This window comes from Artibeus jamaicensis, unplaced genomic scaffold (genome assembly GCF_021234435.1).
Source record: "Artibeus jamaicensis isolate MK-2021 breed Jamaican fruit bat unplaced genomic scaffold, CSHL_Jam_final contig_2002, whole genome shotgun sequence".
Lineage (NCBI taxonomy): Eukaryota > Metazoa > Chordata > Mammalia > Chiroptera > Phyllostomidae > Artibeus > Artibeus jamaicensis.
In genome coordinates this window covers 845,178-864,251 of record NW_026521408.1, presented here as the reverse complement: position 1 = coordinate 864,251, position 19,074 = coordinate 845,178, and the positions used below count along the sequence as shown (strand labels likewise).

Here is a 19,074-nt window from a genome sequence, read left to right as displayed (position 1 = left end):
TATGTACCAGATAGGCTAATATGCCATTTTTTAGCACACCTAAGTAAAATAGAAGATAAGTTATATGGCATAACTTGTCTTATGCTTAGATATGGCATAATCCTGGGACATAAAATTCTCATGTTGCTACTTACTGCTAACTGGCCCATTATTTCCACAGTAAATACATATCCCCATAACTGATAGCATAGAGCACAAGCTCTGGAGTTAGTTCCCATACAAATTCTACCTCTTTAGTTGAATGATCTTGGGTAGTTCCTTTACCCCCATAAATCTCAGTTTGTTCTTTTGTGAACTGGGTATAATGGCATCTACCTGCATTATCATTTTGTAGGGTATTAGATGTAAAATGTCTAGCACACTGCCTAACACATAATAGTCAAGCAGTTTTAGCTATGACTATTTATACATGTCTGGGTTAAGTACTAATGCTAGAGGTCTCAAACATTGTTCATGTCTTCTAAAAGGATTTCCTGGTTCTAGAATAGCCACTGCACAGTTATTTGGTTTTTCAAATTAAAAAGTAATCAACAAATGAGACAAAATTTTCAACAAATTCATAGCCCCCATCCCTTTAATCTATAGGTGGATTTACTATGGAGCCAAAGGAGCTTATAAATCTTGTAAGTGCTAGAGTTGCTGGGAGTTGCTGGGCACACTCAAGTTGTAGAAAGGAAAAAATTGTATGTAAGCCTAACAAGATTTCAGAGAAGACCTGAGTATCTTCAAAGGGTCCTGAACCTCCAATCATTTGTGGTGATGTCTTTTCTAATTTTAGATGAATATATATTTCTGTGTTCTTTTTTTCTCAGAGAGCCTCCAAACTTATGTGAGTGCCTAATATAAAAGAACTATCCACTTAAGACATGTGGAACCTGAAACCATGCCTGTGCTTATCTTAGGCCTAACATCTATTGTCAGTGTCTCAATAAATGGATGTTAATATACTAGGCATTGTGAAAAGCACTTTGTGTGCATTATTTAATTTAACCCTCACAATACTACAGTGAAAAGGAGGTCAGAAGAAGTTAAGTATTGTCCAAAGTATTTCAATCCATGTCCTTCTTACTAGAGAGCGAGCTGCTAGCTAGGATTTATACTGACTAATCTTACAAGATAAAAGATCTTACCTGACAACTTAGGCACCACAAATACAGTTCCATCATCACCAATGCAGCTGACTACTGCATCAAATACTTTCATGTTGGGAATAACTGGTGGTTTATAGCATCCAGGGGGTCTTGGTTCTATAATTTTCTCTTTAAATTCAGATACTTTGTGTTCACTGATAGTATCAGAAGCTTTTTTGTCCAGGTCAAAGTTAATTTTAATATTCTCAGTAACTATTGAATCTTCTTGTTTCAGGGGGATTTCCAGGGGCTTCTCAGATAATAAATGGCTGTCATCTAAGTTATTAATTCTGTAACATCCAAAAAAGAATACATCTAATCATGAGCAATAAGAAATTCTGCAGAAAACAATTTAAACAGGATCCTTTTAATATACTTGAAATTTAAAATATTTGCTGTAGTCTAGGATATACTAGTCTAATTCATTTCATGAAAAGGAGGATAATTTAAGTTGTAATAAAAATTATTTTAAATTATGAATGAGCTTGATAAAAACAAATATGATTTCACTTAAATGCTTTCTATCTTATATTTGCATATTATTTTCTAATATTCATAAGTATTAGATAGCATTGGGAAATTCAACGTCTTCTGATTAATTCTGGTTTAGTCCACATGTACATGTGGCAAGTTATCAACATTCATATAAGATACTATATGAATGTACACAAAGATACTGTAAGTCCCTGAAAAATATGGTACTATTCCTAGAAGAAAATATTAGCATTGCTTATTTTAGCAGAATTATAGCAGATTTGTGTTCCTTCTATTTTCCTATATTTTCTCTTAAAAGGAAATACACATTGATAAAGAGCTACATAATTTCTCATGTCCCAGGGCTCCCTCCCTCTCAGTCCCCAACTCTGAGACAGCTGGTGATTTTAGTGCTGTAAAAGCAGATGCTATCTATCAGAGGTATTAACTTACCCAGCATTGTTCTCTTTAACATTTCTTTTATTAGGAATTGCTTTAGTCTTAAGCCAGTAAACCAGAAGGGAGACATATGTGAGACTAAAGATGCAGGGGTAGCACAGGCCACTGCACAGTATTAGGGCAGCACCCACTAGGCCAGGCTAATCACCTCATGACCTATTTCATTTCTGATTTCTCATTCTCCTTCCATTTCATCAGGACTGAGGCCCAGGTCCAAATAAGGGAAGATATAATAATGTAAAATTTTAAAAAATAGAGATGTGGACATGCACGGTAGAAGGTGGCTGCTTGGAATATGTGTCAGTGATTTGCATAGACCTCTACATCTAGAAGGAGAAAGGGAGCTAGGGGTATTGCAATATCCTGATCTTTCTCCCTGTGGACCAAAAGTACTTAAGTCCTGAAAGCAGTTCCCTAAAGGATCTTTAAATATAAGTATCATTCAATCACAGGTTTTTCCATTACCCGTATTTCTGTTTCACAAAAACACATTTTTGGTGTATACCTACCAGGATTGTTAATATAAAACTTAAACATTTCTGTCTAAGCAAATGAGGCCAAAGGGTGTAGATCTGGTACCTACTACACCATCCCCTCATCTCCTTCCCTTTGATTTGCAGTGTAAATGCCAAAGCAAAGGGAAAAGTAGAGAAGCAAATATATCATTTTAAAGAAGGGTTTAAATATGCAAGAGCTGATGGGCTCGAATAAAGGAATTGTCAATCCTGAAGGACTCTGTTTCTGAGCTGGCTCCTCAGGGTTAGTTTATAAATCATTTTTTTAAGAACAAACAAGATGAATTCAGTTTTGAAAGCACACAGACATGAAGATTTACACAGGCAAATAGGAAGCATCATCATGAACTGATGTAAAGAAAAAAAAGGTTCATACCTCCTTTCTCTCAAAGCCAAACCCTTTCTAATCAGATATTTAGAGACATCAACACGCTCTCCTTTTTCATCTTTGCAGAAAATTTTCACAGGTAATGGCCATGTCATGTTGTTTTCCTGGTTTAAGAGCAGCACAAGAGTAAGACACAAAAATGAAATCTATACAATATACTTTTCACGGCATTTTCTCTACATTTCCTCAAGCCAGAGACAAACAAACAAACAAACAAACAAACAACTCCCAGACAAGTAATTTTGATATATGTATATATCATAGAGAAGACAGCCTGGAAAAGAGTCAATGGGGATAAACGGTGTCTTGTAAAATGCAGGAGGAAGGCTTCACTGTCAAAACTTATCAAAATGGGGTCAAGGAACTACAGATAGAAAAACAACTTTTTTTTTCATCCCAGAAAGAAGGTGGGGAGGAATACGCATCAGTTACAAGTTCTCTATTGTTCTAAACTCTGCAAATTATAAATCAAAATATTTTCCCAAATGTGCCTTTTTTCCTACAAAAAGCAACAGAAAGAACTATGAAGCATATATTCTGCTTCATATAAATTATAAAATGAAGAAAGTACACATAGAAAAAAGTAACATGGAAAAAATTACTTATACAGGAAAATTCTAGTCATTAATGCAATAAAATATATTAAATTAGAAAAAAGTAAAGGAGGCAAAGAATGTCCTTAAATGTTCTGGAAAGACATATTCTATATATATCCTCTTCTCCAATCCATAGGCACAGACACTTTTTATGACAGTTACTATGACTTCATAAGAAGTCCAATTAAGTTTCCAGTTTGAAAGAATATATAAAGGCTTCAGAAATACACTCTATTATACATATATATTATTTTGTAACATGCAAATTATCAACTCAAGAATATTACTTTAGAAATGTTTTAGTTCATTCATATGATCATTTATATTACATCTATTATCAAACAGGTGTTTTAACTTGAAATAACAGCAAAAAAGTTTTGGGAAAAAAACAAGTTTGCTGTTATTCTTTCAACAAGAAAAAGTGGAATTATAAAAACATCAATAAATGGAATTATAAAAACATCAATAAAAAAATCAGTACATTTCTATTGAAATACCAATGCACACCTGCAAAATTATGGTTGCTACAGCTCCAGTTAGATACAGTGAAAGACAGTCACAAGCTGTCGCTGTCCACTTGTCACTCCCACCAGTTGGTCTAAAAAATAATAACTTGTTTTATAACAAAGAGCATAGGACACATGAAAATAAAACAATCACCATATACATATATATTAGACTACTACATATGTAGTGAGAAATTAATTTCAACATCAACATGGCTTTTATTATTTCCACAATTTTACTCCCCATTTCATAGCCTTTTATTCACTCTATTCAAATGATGAGATCCTCATAGGTATGATAAAAAGAGGCTGGCTAAACCTGTAACTTTAAATGGCTCATTAAGATTTTGAGAATAATGTTGAGAAGGTCTCTGGGGTCTTTTAGGGGTCTTTTAGCTTTGGAACAGATCTGTAATATTCCTATTTGTGCCCATATCTGAAAAATGTACACATGTACATGTATGTATATCTCTTTCAGCCAAATAACAGCAGTTGGCTAAATGGATTTACTTCAAGTTAGGGAGAAAATATAAGACAATCCCCAACTAGAGCTTCTTTGCATGGTGGATAACTGGGTAACACATGAAGCACGAGGAAATTATTCTCCCACCCAGCTTTAATTGAAGATGGAGCTGCTTCCCATATGTGAAATTACATTCCATACTCCGTGATGAATAGCAGCTAAGACTTACCCAGCAATAGCTAGTGACTCTGGAAGGAAGGCCAAATAGCTTTAACAACACTGTTACTTCAGTAACTAGATATTCTGATTTTTGTCAACAGAGCTAGAAATTCAAATATTTATATGGCACCTACTGTTGATTAAATATGTTGATTAAATAGTTCAAAAATTTAAAAACTTTCCATAGGCCAGATACATGGTGCTTATTATCAGGATTTGGCCCAGACGCTGGAAACTACAACCTCTGACACAGAGATATGTTTTCAAATTTCCAGATAATGAATTAGAAAGGAAAGCCTAGATGTTAAATAATGGAATTTGAATTTCAAAACCAAGTAGATGAAATCTGGGAGGAATAAACACAAAACTATATTTTGGTGAAAAGAATAATGATTTAAGTGTGTAAAAAGCTATGGTTTCCTAATAAGCTCCAGTGAAGAAGAGTAGGTATCCCTCCTATGAAATCCCTTCTAAGAGGAAAGCCTGTGCAAGGACATCACAGCCTGTCCTGCCTTCTAGGTTAGTGCTGAGTCTTTGACTGTAAACTCTGATTTGTTTCAACTGGTGATATCTCCTTCTTCAGAGCAGATAGGGCATGATTATTCTGATAGAGTCAATAAATGAATAGAGACTGATATACTTGGACACTTTTCTATAATACCATTTAGTAAAACTGAAAGTTGAATGGGGTTACATACAGCTCATAGCACTGGGTTTTTAAGTAATATTCACAAGCTCAATGCAAGTTCAATAAAATCTGCTTAAGAAATTCAACCTGGAATGGAGAAGATGGCAGCAAAGTAGGACAAAGAGAATTCTGCTTCCCCTCACACATGGGAGAAAAACCTGGCCAATCTGTGGAGAACACAGCAAATAGCCAACAGTGCCCCAACATATAGAAAATAGGAGTCCAGAAACTGTAGCAGACACTGAAAGACCAGACAGTGAGGAGATGGCTACAGATCAATAAGGTCCGAGGGACCAGTACAGAGGCTGTAGGCCGAGGCTGCCGCCTCTGTCATGACGCCTCCATCAGGCCAGGCGCCAGGGGCCTGGGCTGGGTCTGCCTCGGATTCCTTGGGAGCCCAGGGCTGGCAGCAAGGTCTTTGGGAGAGAGCCAAATCATCACCTCCCTCACTAACTGGTTGGGCACGGTTTGGAAAACATCAGGACAGACCAGTTTGCTTGAAGTGTCAGAGAGAGGAATGGGCACGAGGAAGCAAACAAGGGGGCCATAATCACCGGTGGAGTCTGTGGTTGCCAGCTTAGGAGAATTGAGAGTTGCCAGCTTAGGAGAATTGAGAGTTGCCCTGGTGTTCCCCCGTAGAACAGGGAAAGGTTCGAGTCCAAGCCTGCGAGACCAGAGAAGCCTGGGTAGGCATGCAAACCCACACCCCAGACCATGGCGGTGACTCCCGGGGAAAGAGTGCTCTAAAAAGAACCTGGATTCCTTCAGTGAGGTGCTGGGGAGACGCACAGGCCTGGAACTTGGGAGAGTGCTCAAGAGACTGGCAGAGTACACTGAGAAGGGAGAAAGGCCACATCAATCCCCCCTGAGCCTGCTACAGTCAGTGAGACAAGAAAAACTGGTTTGGCCAGCTGGAAACCAACAAGTTTTTTTTTTTAAGTAATCTTTTATTTTTTAACTTAATTATTGTTTTATCCTTCAATACTTTTTTCCTCTCTTTTCTTCTTTCTTGTTTTATTCCTTCTTCCTTTCTTTCCAAACTTATCGCTTTCTCCTCCCTTCTGCTGCCTTTTTTTTTTTCTTCCCCCAACAAGAGAGACAAAAAACCTGGAACTGTGAAAAGAGCAGAGTTGGACCCAAAGAGGGGGCATCCCAACAGTAGAGACAAAGAGACAAATTTCACTTTGCTATAGCAGAGAAGCCACAAGTTACTGCATATATGTATTTTTTTAATTATTCTTACATCTTTTATTTTAATAGTATCTTTATATTCCTCCTCTTTCTGTATAGTCTTCTTTGCCTTGGCTGGATATATTGTATCATTTGACAGGTTTCCCCTGTCCCCTCATTCATAGTCTATTGCTAATTAACTGTGCTTTACTTTACCTGTGCTCCCTCAACACACTATTGAAGGTCCAATACTTCTATTTTTGGTACCTCATAGATTCTATCATATGATTGTTTCTCTAATATTATTAAATAACAGCTGACCCATACTATTGTAAATACTACACAACACCCATCCCAGATCTTAGCCCACTTCATTGTTTCCTGAACTGTAATACTGTAGTGGGTAACTCTATTCTCTCTCACACTACACCTATTTACCATCCTTTATTCCCACCTTACCTCAGAAAATGACCTCCCACAACCTCACTGCTTTCTAGATCCAACTCACAAACCTTCCCTCCCCAACAAGAGCCTTATCTTCTTTCCATCCTTTCTAAAAAGTGGCTAGTTGGGTTGAAGATTACAGTTATCACTAAACATACCAAAAGGATCTCCTGTTGCTTCTCTACCAGCTGCTACTGTAAATATCATAGAATACTCTCCTGCTGTCATAAACCATTTTGCCTTCCCCTGCAACTGATCACAAAAAAACCAAAAAAGAGTAGATGGAAGCAGTAAACACCAGGATACCCACTGGAAGAACAAACCCAACAACAAAGGAACCATCAACAGATAACAACAGAAGAAGGTGAAGGAGAGAGTGGAAACCACACAAACCTTAATCCAAGACTTATCTGGAAATACAACTAAACAGTGGAGAAACTACCCAGTGCAAACAACTGAACAACAGTAACAGAGAATCCTCAAAACCCTGTACACACAGAAGAACTAGCTTCAACACAACCTGCCCTCAACAGCACAACAAATTAAAATGGGTGGTGGACAGAGGGACCATCAGTTCACCAGCTGGTGGAAAAAACCCACAAAAAAAGACCCCAAAACAACCAAAACCCAAAGACAAACTCAGAGCCAATGTAAAGGACAGCCCAAGACCAGTGAGCTGGGGAGATCAAGGAGACTACACCACTGAATCTCACACATATTATACCACAGAAGTTCACACCATAACTCAGGAAGCCAGAACAAATCAATCAATTTAAGAAGCTGAAGCTAACGAGAAGAGTCTCACAAACAGTGGGAAGACAAAGAAACAACCCCCAATGAAAAAAAGGGAGGAAGCCTCAGAAAGAATGCTACATGAAATAGAGGCAAGTCAGCTATCAGATTTTGAATTCAAAGCACGGATTATCAGGAAGTTTAAAGAACTCAAAATGAGCTACCGGAAACTACAGGGGAATTACAATAAACTCACTGAAAACTATATCAACATAAAAAAAATAGAAATTATCAGCAAGGGCCAAGAGGAAATGAAGAACACAGTGAAAGGAATCAAAAGCAGGATTGATAAAGCAGAAGATTGGATCAGCGAGTTGGAGGACAAAGTGGAAAAAAACTCCCAGAAAGAGCAAGAAACAGAAAAGAGGCTCAGAAAGAATGAAGAGGGATTAAGAGAAATGCAAGACAATATGAAACATAATAATATCCAAATAACAGGGATACCAGAAGGAGAAGAAGAAGAGCAAGGGACAGAAAATCTATTTGAAAAAGTAATGATGGAAAACTTTCCTAATTTGATAAGAGAAAAAAATCACACAAATCCAAAAAATATAGACAGTCCCAATCAGGAGGAACCCAAAGAAGCCCACTTTAAGACATATCATCATTAAAATGGCAAAATTCCAAGACAGAGAGAGAATCTTAAAGGTAGCAAGGGAGAAAAAGGAAGTAACATACAAGGGAGCCCCAATAAGGTTGGCTGCTGACTTCTCAATGGAAACACTCCAAGCAAGAAGAGAATGGCAAGAAATATTCCAAGTAATGGGAACCAGAGGCCTGCAACCAAGGCTACTTTACCCAGCAAGTCTCTCCATCAAGATAGAAGGCCAAATAAAGAGCTTCCAAGACAAAAGAAGTCTAAAAGAATACACCTCCACCAAACCAGCTCTGCAAGAAATACTAAAAGGACTGCTTTAAGGAAAGAAAGGAAAAGACAGAGACAAAGAGAAACACAGGTATAAAAATGACAGTGAATAACTACCTATCAATAATAACCTTAAACATAAATGCATTAAATGCTCCATCAAAAGACAAAGAATAGCTGAATGGATAAGAAAGCATGACCCACACATATGCTGCCTACAAGAGACCCACCTCAGGAAAAAAGACCTACACAGACTAAAAGTGAAGGGCTGGGGAAAAAAGCTGGGGTAGCAATACTCATATCAGACAAAATAATCTTCCAAAAAAAAAAGGGGCCATAAAAAGAGACCCAGAAGGTCACTTCATAATACTTAAGGGAACAATCCACCAAGTAGACATACACATTGTAAATATATATGCACCCAACACAGGAGCACCCAAATACATAAAGATAATCTTAGAGGACTTCAAGAAAGATATTGACAGCAACACAATTATAGTTGGGGTTTTTAACACCCAACTGTCAAAAATGGACAGATCTTCCAAACAAAATATCAACAAACATATTGTGGCACTGAAAAATGCCTCAGATGAAATGGACTTAACTGATATATACAGAGCCCTTCATCCCAAAGAAGCTAAATACACATTCTTTTCAAATGCCCTGGAACATTTTCAAAGATAGACCACATGATAGGATGCAAAACAAGCCTCAAAAAATTTAAGAAAATTGAAATCATCCCAAGCATTTTCTCTGACCACAAGGGACTGAAACTGCAAAACAGCCCCAAGAGAAAAGACCCAAAACACTCAAAATCATGAAGATTGAATAGCATGCTATTAAACAACAAATGGGTCAAGAATGAAATTAGGGAAGAAATCAAAAAGTTTCTGGAAACAAACGAAAATGAACTCACAACAACCCAAAACTTATGGGGCATAGGGCAGGCAGTCCTGAGAGAGAAATTTATAGCAATACAGGCCTACCTCAAAAAGACAGAAACATTTCAAACAAACAACCTAACCCTATGCCTACAAGAACTTGAGGAACAACAACAAAGACAGCCCAGAGCAAGTAGAAGGAAGGAAATAACCAAGATCAGAGCAGAATCAAATGACATAGGGACTAAAAGCACAATTCTAAGGATCAATGAATCCAGAAGCTGTTTGTTTAAAAAGATAAACAAAATCAACAAGCCCTTAAACAGGCTAATAAAGAAAAGAAGAGAGAGGACCCAAATAAACACAATCAGAAATAAAAGAGGAGAGATTACAACAGACACCAGAGAAATAGAAAGGATTGTAAGAAATTACTATGGAGAACTGTATGCCAAGAAATTTGAAAACTTAGGTGAAATGGACAAGTTTCTAGAAAAATATAATCTTCCAAAACTCAATGAGGAAGAAGCAGAAAGCCTGAATAGACCAATAACAGCAAATGAAATTGAAGCACTAATCAAAAGTCTCCTGAGACACAGAAGCCCTGGACCAGAAGATTTCACAGGAGAATTCTAAAAAGCATTTAAGGAAGAGCTAACCCCTATTCTTCACAAACTATTCTAAAAAATCCAAAATGATGGAAGACTCACAAACTCTTTTTTTATTTTTTTTAATTTATTTTTTTATTGATTATGCTGTTACAGTTGTTCTATTCCCCACCTTCATTCCCCTCCACCCTACCCCCCCGTTCCCACCATTACCCCCCCTTTAGTTTATGACCATGTGTCTCAAGTTCTTTAGATTCTATATTTCCCATGCTATTCTTGCCCCCCCATCTATTTTCTATCTACTGTCTATGCTACTTATTTTCTGTAACTTCTCCCCCCTTCTCCTCCTCCCACTCCCCTGTTGCTAACCCTCCTTGAGATCTTCATTTCTATGTTTCCACTCCTGATCTAGCTGTCCTTTTAGTTTGCTTTTGTTTTAGGTGTGGTTGTTAATAACTGTGAGTTTGCTGTCCTTTCACTGTTCATCTTTTTTTAACTTCTTTTTCTTAGATAAGTCCCTTTAACATTTCATATAATAAGAGCTTGGTGATGATGAACTCCTTGAATTTGATCTTATCTGAGAAGCACCTTATCTGTCCTTCCATTCTAAATGAAAGTTTTGCTGGATAGAGCAATCTTGGTTGTAGGTCTTTGGATTTCATGACTTGAAATACCTCTTTCCAGCCCCTTCCTGCCTGTAAGGTCTCTTTTGAGAAATCCGCTGACAGTCTGATGGGGACTCCTTTGTAGGTGACTGTCCCCTTAGCTCTTGCTGCTTCTAGGATTCTCTCCTTCATTTTAATCTTGGCTAATGTAATGATGATGTGCCTTTGTGTGTTTCTTCTTGGGTCCAACTTCTTTGGGACTCTCTGAGCTTCCTGGATTTCCTGGAAGTCTATTTCCTTTGCCAGATTGGGGAAATTCTCCTTTATTATTTGTTCAAATAAGTTTTCCACTGGTGGCTGTGCCTTTCCCCCTTCTGGTACCCCTATAATTTGGATGTTGGAGCGTTTAAAGATGTCCTGGAGGTTCCTAAGACTCTCCTCATTTCTTTGAATTCTTGCTTCTTGACTCTTTTCTGTTTGGCCATTATTTGCTTTCTTCTGGTCCACTCCCTTGATTTGAGTCCCAGTTTCCTTTTCATCGCTATTGGTTTCCTGTGCAATTCCATTCATTTCAGTTAGTTTCGCCTTCATATGTTTGTCTAATTTGTGGCTATAATCAACCAGTTCTGTGAGGATCCTGATCACCAGTGTTTTAAACTGTGCATCTGAGAGTTTTGCTATTTCTTCATCGCTTAGATTTATAGGCTCTGGGGCTTTGAGATCTTCTTGAGCCATTTTTGGTCTGTTTGTGCCCGTTAAGTGTGAGGAGCGGAGCCTTGGACTCCCAGGTCACTGGGTTGTGACTCTGTATGTGGAGGCGGGGTCAGAGCGGGAAAATGGCGGCACCCTCTGCTATTTCGTGCTACTGGGTGAAGAGCAGAGCCTTAGTTTGTTCATCAGGGCATGGCCACTTAGGTTGCTGGATTATGATGCTGTATGTGGAGGCGGGGTTAGAGCGGGGAAATGGCGGCACCTTCCGCCGCTGCTGGCCGCTGGGGCTGCTGGCTCTCGTCCAATCGACCACTCCCTCGCTTGTCTATCCACACACGAATGCGAGTGCACAACCACAGTCAACCTGCAGCCCTGCTCCCTCGCTGTTTCCCCGCGATTGCTTGCTGAGTTGCCCACCAGGTCCAACCCTGCGCCTGAGTCTGTCTGACCGAGTTTTCCTGTGCTACCCCGCTCTGCCAGCTGCTGGTTTCGCCCCTCTTACCGGTCAGGCTGAAGAATTTGTTGTTATCAGACTTCTGAAAAGTTCAATTTTCTGTGTTCTGGCTGTGTTTTATGTTGCTATTATTTAGTTGTCTCTAAACTTGGTTGTGTGAGGAAGCACGGCGTCTCCACCTATGCCTCCATCTTGGTGGAAGTCACAAACTCTTTTTATAAAGCCTTTTTATAAACTCTTTTTATAAGTTTTTTTATTAACTCTTTATCTGATTTTGGGATCATCCTCATCCCAAAATCAGATAAAGACACAAGGAAAGAAAACTTCAGGCCAATATCTCTGATGAACATAGATGCTAAAATCTTCAACAAAATATTGGCAAACCGCATCTAACAATAAGTTAAAAAAATCATACAGTATGACCAAGTGGCATGTATCCCAGGGATGCAAAGATGGTACAATATTCACAAATCAATAAATGTAATACATCACATAAACAAAAACAAAGATGAAAATCACATGATCATATCAATAGATACGTAAAAATCATTTGGTAAGGTACAGCACTCATTTCTGATACACACACGCAACAAAGTGGGAGTAGAGGGAGCATTCCTCAATATAATAAAGGCCATATATGAGAGACTTACAGCCAGCATCATACTCAATGGGCAAAAACTAAAATCTTTTCCACTAAGATCTGGAACAAGACAAAGTTGTCCACTTTTACCACTTCTATTCGATATAGTATTGGAAGTTTAAGCCACAGCGATCAGACAATAAAGGAAATAAAACACATCCAAATCAGAAAGGAGAAAACAAAACTGTCATTGTTTGCAGATGGTATGATAGTGTACATGGATAACCCTATAGACTCTACCCAAAAACTGCTCGACCTAATAAATGAATTTGGCAAAACAGTAGGATACTAAGTCAGTTTCAAGAAATCAAAGGCATTTTTGTATGCCAACAATGAAACAGCAGAAACAGAAATTAAGAAAAAGTCCCACTCCATATAGCAAAGAGAAAAATAAAATACCTAGGAATAAACCTAACCAAGGACATAAAAGACCTGTATGAAGAAAACTACACAACACTGAAGAAAGAAATCAAGGAAGACACAAACAAATGGAAACACATACCATGTTCATGGATTGGAAGAATTAACATCATCAAAATGTCCATACTACCCAAAGCAATTTAGAGATTCAATGCAATCTCTATTAAAGTACCAATGATATACTTCACAGACATAGAACAAACACTTCAAAAATTTATATGGAACAATAAATGACCCCGAATAGCAGCTGCAATTTTGAGAAAGTTTAGTTTTGAAAACTAAAACTGCACCTGCCTTTGACCCAGCAATTCCACTGCTAAAATTATATCCTAAGAACCCTAAAACACCAATCCAAAAGAACCTATGCACCCCAATATTCATAGCAGCACAATTTACAATAGCCAAGAGTTGGAAGCAACCTAGGTGCCCATCAGTAAATGAATGCATTAAAAAACTATGGTACATTTACACAATGGAATTCTCTGCAACAGAAAGAAAGAAGGCGCTCCTATCCTTTGCAATAGCATGGATGGGAACTGGAAAGCATTATGCTGAGTGAAATAAGCCAGGTGGTGAAAGACAAATACCATATGATCTCACCTTTAACAGGAACCTAAACAACAAAACAAACAAGCAAGCAAAATATAACCAAAGGCACTAAATAGAGAACAGGCTGACAGGGACCAGAGGGGAGAGGGGAGGGAATTTCAGGGGTAAAGGGGAAGGATTTACAGGAACCGGTATAAAGGACACATGGACAACTAAGGGGGGTGGAAATGGGAGGGAGGCAGGGAGCACTGGTGGGAGTGGGCTGGGATGAGAGTAAAAGACAGAAAACTGTACTTGAAAAACAATTAAATTTTTTTAAAAGGAAGAAGAAAAAAGAAATTCAACCTGACTCACCTCTATAAAATACAAATTCAAACATGCAATGCTTACCAAATGTAATGAACAGAATCACATTTATAGTTTTAGTGAGATTTGCTCAGATTATATCTGAAGTAATTCCTCCAACTTAAACCAGAAAACATTTAGAGAAGTCAAGCAGGAAAATGTAGAAACCATTTTATTTTAGGATTATTTGACAAAACTGTAATAGCCTGGAAGAAAAAAGAAGTCTCAGCGGAATTTGATATCCACCCTTCCATAACTAATATCCGAGTCAAGAGGTTTGTTCTGAGGTAAAATGAGGATGTGTGGAAGACACGAGGAGACAGACTTCAATGCAGTGTAAGGAGATACTAGCAAGTTCCCTTGAGGAATAATCTCGATATTTCTGGAAGTTTTCAAGCAGGTGTTGAATGTCCATTTATTAGGACTAGTATAAAGAAATTACTGTCTTGATGCCTCTAAGGTCTTTGGATTCCAAGTCTAAGATTCTATAATTTTTGTTACAAAGACACTATGACGTTATCGCTATGGATTTATCAATGAAGGAAGGTCTCCCAGAATCAAGAATTTGTTACTTTATTTTTCAAAAATAAGTCTGAGGGTAAGTGCTAAGTGCTCCTGTGACTCCTTTCTAGCCTGGAAAAACCATAAAATGCAGGTCAGCGTTGAGATCTATGAAGAACCATATTGAGTTTTACCAAACCAACATTTTCCTCTTAAATTATCTATTCAGAACAGACAATATTTGTCTGTACATTTTTAAGCTGTATCTTATTTACAGGTTTTTCTTAATAGCTGAATAGTATCTGAATATTTTCTTTAAAATCTGGTGAATTTGCCACTAAAAAGTTATTATGGTAATTTTAAAACATATTCAAAAAAGAATGAATAAAATAAATCTGATGTATCTATCATTCAGCTTCAACAATTATAAATACATGATCAATTTTATTTCATTTAGACTCACACATACGCCCATCCATGACTATTTTAATGAAGTCCCAGATATAACATTTTATTTGAAAAAATTTTAGTTTGTATTCCCAAAAGACAAAGTCTTTAAGAAACATAACTACGGTACTGTTATCACATCTAAAAAGTTTAGTAATTCTTTAATGTCAACCATTCAGAGGATATTCACTTTTTTCCTGATGTTTCAAACCAATCCTAATTGGTAGAGTAAACAAAGACCGCACATCATGAATGGTTGATGTGTATCTTGAATGCCCCTTTCCATCTCTTTCTCTTGTAATTTTGTTGAAGAAACTGAGTCATTTGTTCTACAGTTTCTATGGTCTGTATTTAGCTGATTACATTGCCATAGTGTTTAATATATTCCTTGTATTTCCTTTGAATTCATAGTGAGATCTAGAGTCTTGATCAAATCCAGGCTTGCATTTTCTTTTTGCAGTAACATTGTTTACAGGCACTTCCAACAGGAGGTATACAATGTCTGATTCTCTTTTTGTGATGTTAGCAGAACTGATAACTTATCTAGATTCCCTCCTTTGTTTATTGGGGTTATAAAATGGGGCTATTTTAATATTATCATTCCTCATTGGTTAGTAAGAATACTTATTAAAAAACAGCTTTATAAGCTGAAATATAATTGTAAACGAAAAACAAGACAAAAGCTCTTTTCCTTTATCTACCAGTTTTCAGGATAAAGAGATGGTTCCCTAAAATCCTCTAAAAGTATAAACAATGAGGGTTTTTTAAAAATAACTTTATAAACTTAGGGATTTAAGCACTTGAAATACTTTATACAATTATCCTATTGATACTCAATGTCTTATTTTTAGTCGGAAATGCTACTCAGGTTGGCTGAATCCCTTTGTTATAATCTCCATAATTCTTTTTTTTTAAGATTTTATTTATTTATTTTTAGAGAGAGGGGAAGGGAAGGAGAAAGAGTGGGAGAGAAACATCAATGTGTGGTTGCCTCTCATGTGTCCCCAACTGGGGACCTGGCCTGCAAGCCAGGCATGAGCCCTGACTGGGAATCGAACCTTTCAGCTTGCAGGCCAGTGCTCAATCCACTGAGCCACACCAGCCAGGGCATCCATAATTCTTTATAGCTCTCTTGCTTTTTCTATTGTGCATTTCCTATTTCAGACCTAGAATCAGACATTTTTCCAGAGAGCAGGAATTTCTGTTCATGGGAAATGGCATTTGGAGGCCACAATCTGCATCCAGCAAAGCTCATTGTGACTGGGGCCTTCAGGCTACAAAGCTGAAAAATATACTTTTTTTTTTTTTTTTTACAATTATACCACCTCAAGAGTTTCTATTGACACTTCTAATTCAAAATCAGGGGTACAAGGTAAATTAACTGTACTTTCACACCTCTGTCATCTGTGTACCACCCCAGTTCTTATAATATGTACATATTTACCTTTTTGACTTACCCCACAACACACACATAAGTAGGTTCTGTAACACTACAACCCACTTTGAGAGTAATGAAAACAACGAATGAAGGCAGCGGGGAGAGTTACTTTTTTGTCCTTACAATATATTCTGGTAAGAATGTACAGTCTACTTAATGTGTTTTAAGTCTTTTGGAGAAGTTCCTCTCTGAAAGGCTATGCCACCACTATGTAGATAAAGTAAATTTAATTTTCTTTACAATTTTACTGATTTGTTTATATAAAATATGAACATAAATCCAATATTAAATCAATGTATTGTTAGTAACCTCTTCTCACTGCCCCCCGATTCTTCTTTGAAGTACTTATTCCTGGTGAATACCAATTAGACAAACAGCAAGTTTATTCAAGTTTTCATAGTTTCCTTTCCTTCCCCAAATTTCAAATTATGCCATATCTACTTTGCATGCTATACTATTTCCTTAATCACAGTTCTGTTAAAATAAATGTAATGTTCACCACCAGTCCTTATTTCAAAATCTCTCTTTTCTTGTTATCTAAAGCTTTTTTTCTTACAGATTTCTCAGGAACAATACTTCCTGAGTGGTTATATAAGTTTGTCTGTGGTCTTTATCCTGAAGGTCAGTTTGGCTGGACATAAACTCATGGCTTGCTGTTTTGAGTATTTAAAAAATGTTACTGCATTATCTCCTGGCATAAAGTGCCAGGTGATGACGGTGTGATTTTATTCCTCTCAAAAGTCAACAATTTTACTAGATAATCCCTCAGTGTTTACAGTCCTGATTTTACAAGCTATATAGTGTGTTCTTTCACTATATAGTTTTAAGTAGTCTTTTATTTTAGAAACACTTTTGGGTTTTTAGTATTTGGTTCTATTTTAGTTTTCTTCTTTGAAATTCCTGTTACATGTATGTTGAGTCTTTTTATTTTGGGGGTCTATTTTAGATATCTTTTGTCTTCTTTTGAATCCTTTGAATTTTTTTAAATTAAAAAATCTGTCCTTTTCTTGTATTTCTATTAAGGCATTGTTTATTGTGTATTTGCTTTTGTGTTTTTCTAGTTTAGTCTACACATTTGTAAAATTCTCTTTTATTTCTTTCTTGAGTGTTATCTTTTTTCAAAGCTTTCTTTTTCTGTAATCTTATTTGTGAGTTTTTCTAATTGCTTTACACTGTTCTCCAGTGTCTATAACTTTCAAAAAATTTTTTGTTTGTTTTGTAATACTGGATTACAGTTGATCATGAGTATGCTTTTCTGGTGGATTTACATTGCCTCTAGAGATAGTATTTGGCTCCTTATTCTTCTCATAATAATTTGCATGTAATTCAACCATAACCCTTGCTTTTGCTCATATTTTAAGTGAAATAAAATTTCCTGTGCTTTTTAGGAGTGAGGGGTAGATCACACTGCTTTTCTAGCTTCATGGCTTTCTTGTGTTGCTTTCTCAAAGTGACAGAAAATGGGGCCTCACACTGGATAATTCTGTGTCTTTTCTTTGACCCACTGAATGCCTTGCTCAAATCAGGCTCTTTTCCCAGCAGTCTCTCCTCAGTGTGGAGTCCTGGGTAAGAACTGAGATGGCTGAGAGCTTACATGGCATTGGCACGTTATAAACAGGTCTCTTACGTTCGCTATAAAGTCACTCCCTTCTCAGTTCAGATTGCTGGCCTGCATGCTCCAGTGAAACGCTGTGCCAATTCCTTGAGTTGTGTCAGCAGCCCACTCAGCTCTCTCTCCACATGCCTCTCACACAGCTGCTGACATCATACAGGTTGATTCTGTGTGCCACATCTGCTTGTATTTGCCTACTTTTGTTGTAGATGTTGATTATGCAGTTTTTAAATTTTGCTATCAAAGTTCTCTGTGGTTTTGGTAGGATTCTGGCAGACTCAAAAACCATGCCATGCCATTTTCCCAGAATCCTCTCTAACTCAGTCATTGTGCTAATTCACAGAATTTTAGCTTTCCATGCAATCCTATGCTTTTGAAATATATTTTATTTCTACATACCTCTGTTCCTCAAGTTTTTTTGTATTTAACATTTTGAATTCTATGTAGATACCTGTCATACTTACCTACTTCTATTTCCTTAATACCACAAAAATTCATGAGCTCCAAATATTTATCTCTCTCGTCTTACAAAACCTTAAAATTAACTAGATTTTATGAAAATTTCAGAAAACATTAGCAAAATAGAAACTGACAAAAACCCATCCCAAAAGAAAAATATTTAAAACCACATTCAATAATGAGAAAACTTACTCAGATAAAAACTACCTTATATCAACAAGAGAGCACTCCAAAGATAATCTTCCCATTGTCTTTAGGTTTTCTTGAAGTTCTCGTAAACAGTTAACATTCACTACGAGTTCAACACCCACATCATATAGCAAGACCTAAGAAAACAATAACTTTAATTCAATGAAAAGAAAACACTTCAAAAAAATTTTGCAAATGAAAAGCTTAATAAAAATTAGATTAAATAAATCCAGGATAAAAATACAAAATACATTCACTTTCATGACTATATTTTTAACTCTGCATTTACCTCTACTAATGTGTCTGTAACCATTCTGATGATCTGGCCTCTTCGCCACAGATTGTTATCTGGAATCTTAACAGCACAGTGCATATCATTTTCCCACTTAATAGGTTCCCATTTTGAATTTTCATAAGCAGCTACCATCTGTTCTTCTAAACTATGTAAAGAAAAAATATTTTAACTTTCTGAACCTTTTCTTATGACATAAAATCCTCTGACCACATGT

The 19,074-nt window shown here is 36.9% G+C and overlaps 1 protein-coding gene across 1 annotated transcript in view; it reads right to left on the bottom strand.

Moving 5' to 3' along the window:
* The window catches only part of RNF17 (ring finger protein 17), a 163,111-nt gene that overhangs the window by 36,079 nt on the left and 107,958 nt on the right, over positions 1-19,074 (bottom strand). The window contains exons 22-26 of the mRNA XM_053657917.1: positions 18,855-19,005; positions 18,584-18,702; positions 4,070-4,160; positions 2,955-3,070; positions 1,131-1,420 (exon numbers count right to left, since the gene is read on the bottom strand). Coding sequence (XP_053513892.1) covers positions 1,131-1,420; positions 2,955-3,070; positions 4,070-4,160; positions 18,584-18,702; positions 18,855-19,005 — 767 coding nt within the window. The remainder of the gene's footprint in view (positions 1-1,130; positions 1,421-2,954; positions 3,071-4,069; positions 4,161-18,583; positions 18,703-18,854; positions 19,006-19,074) is intronic.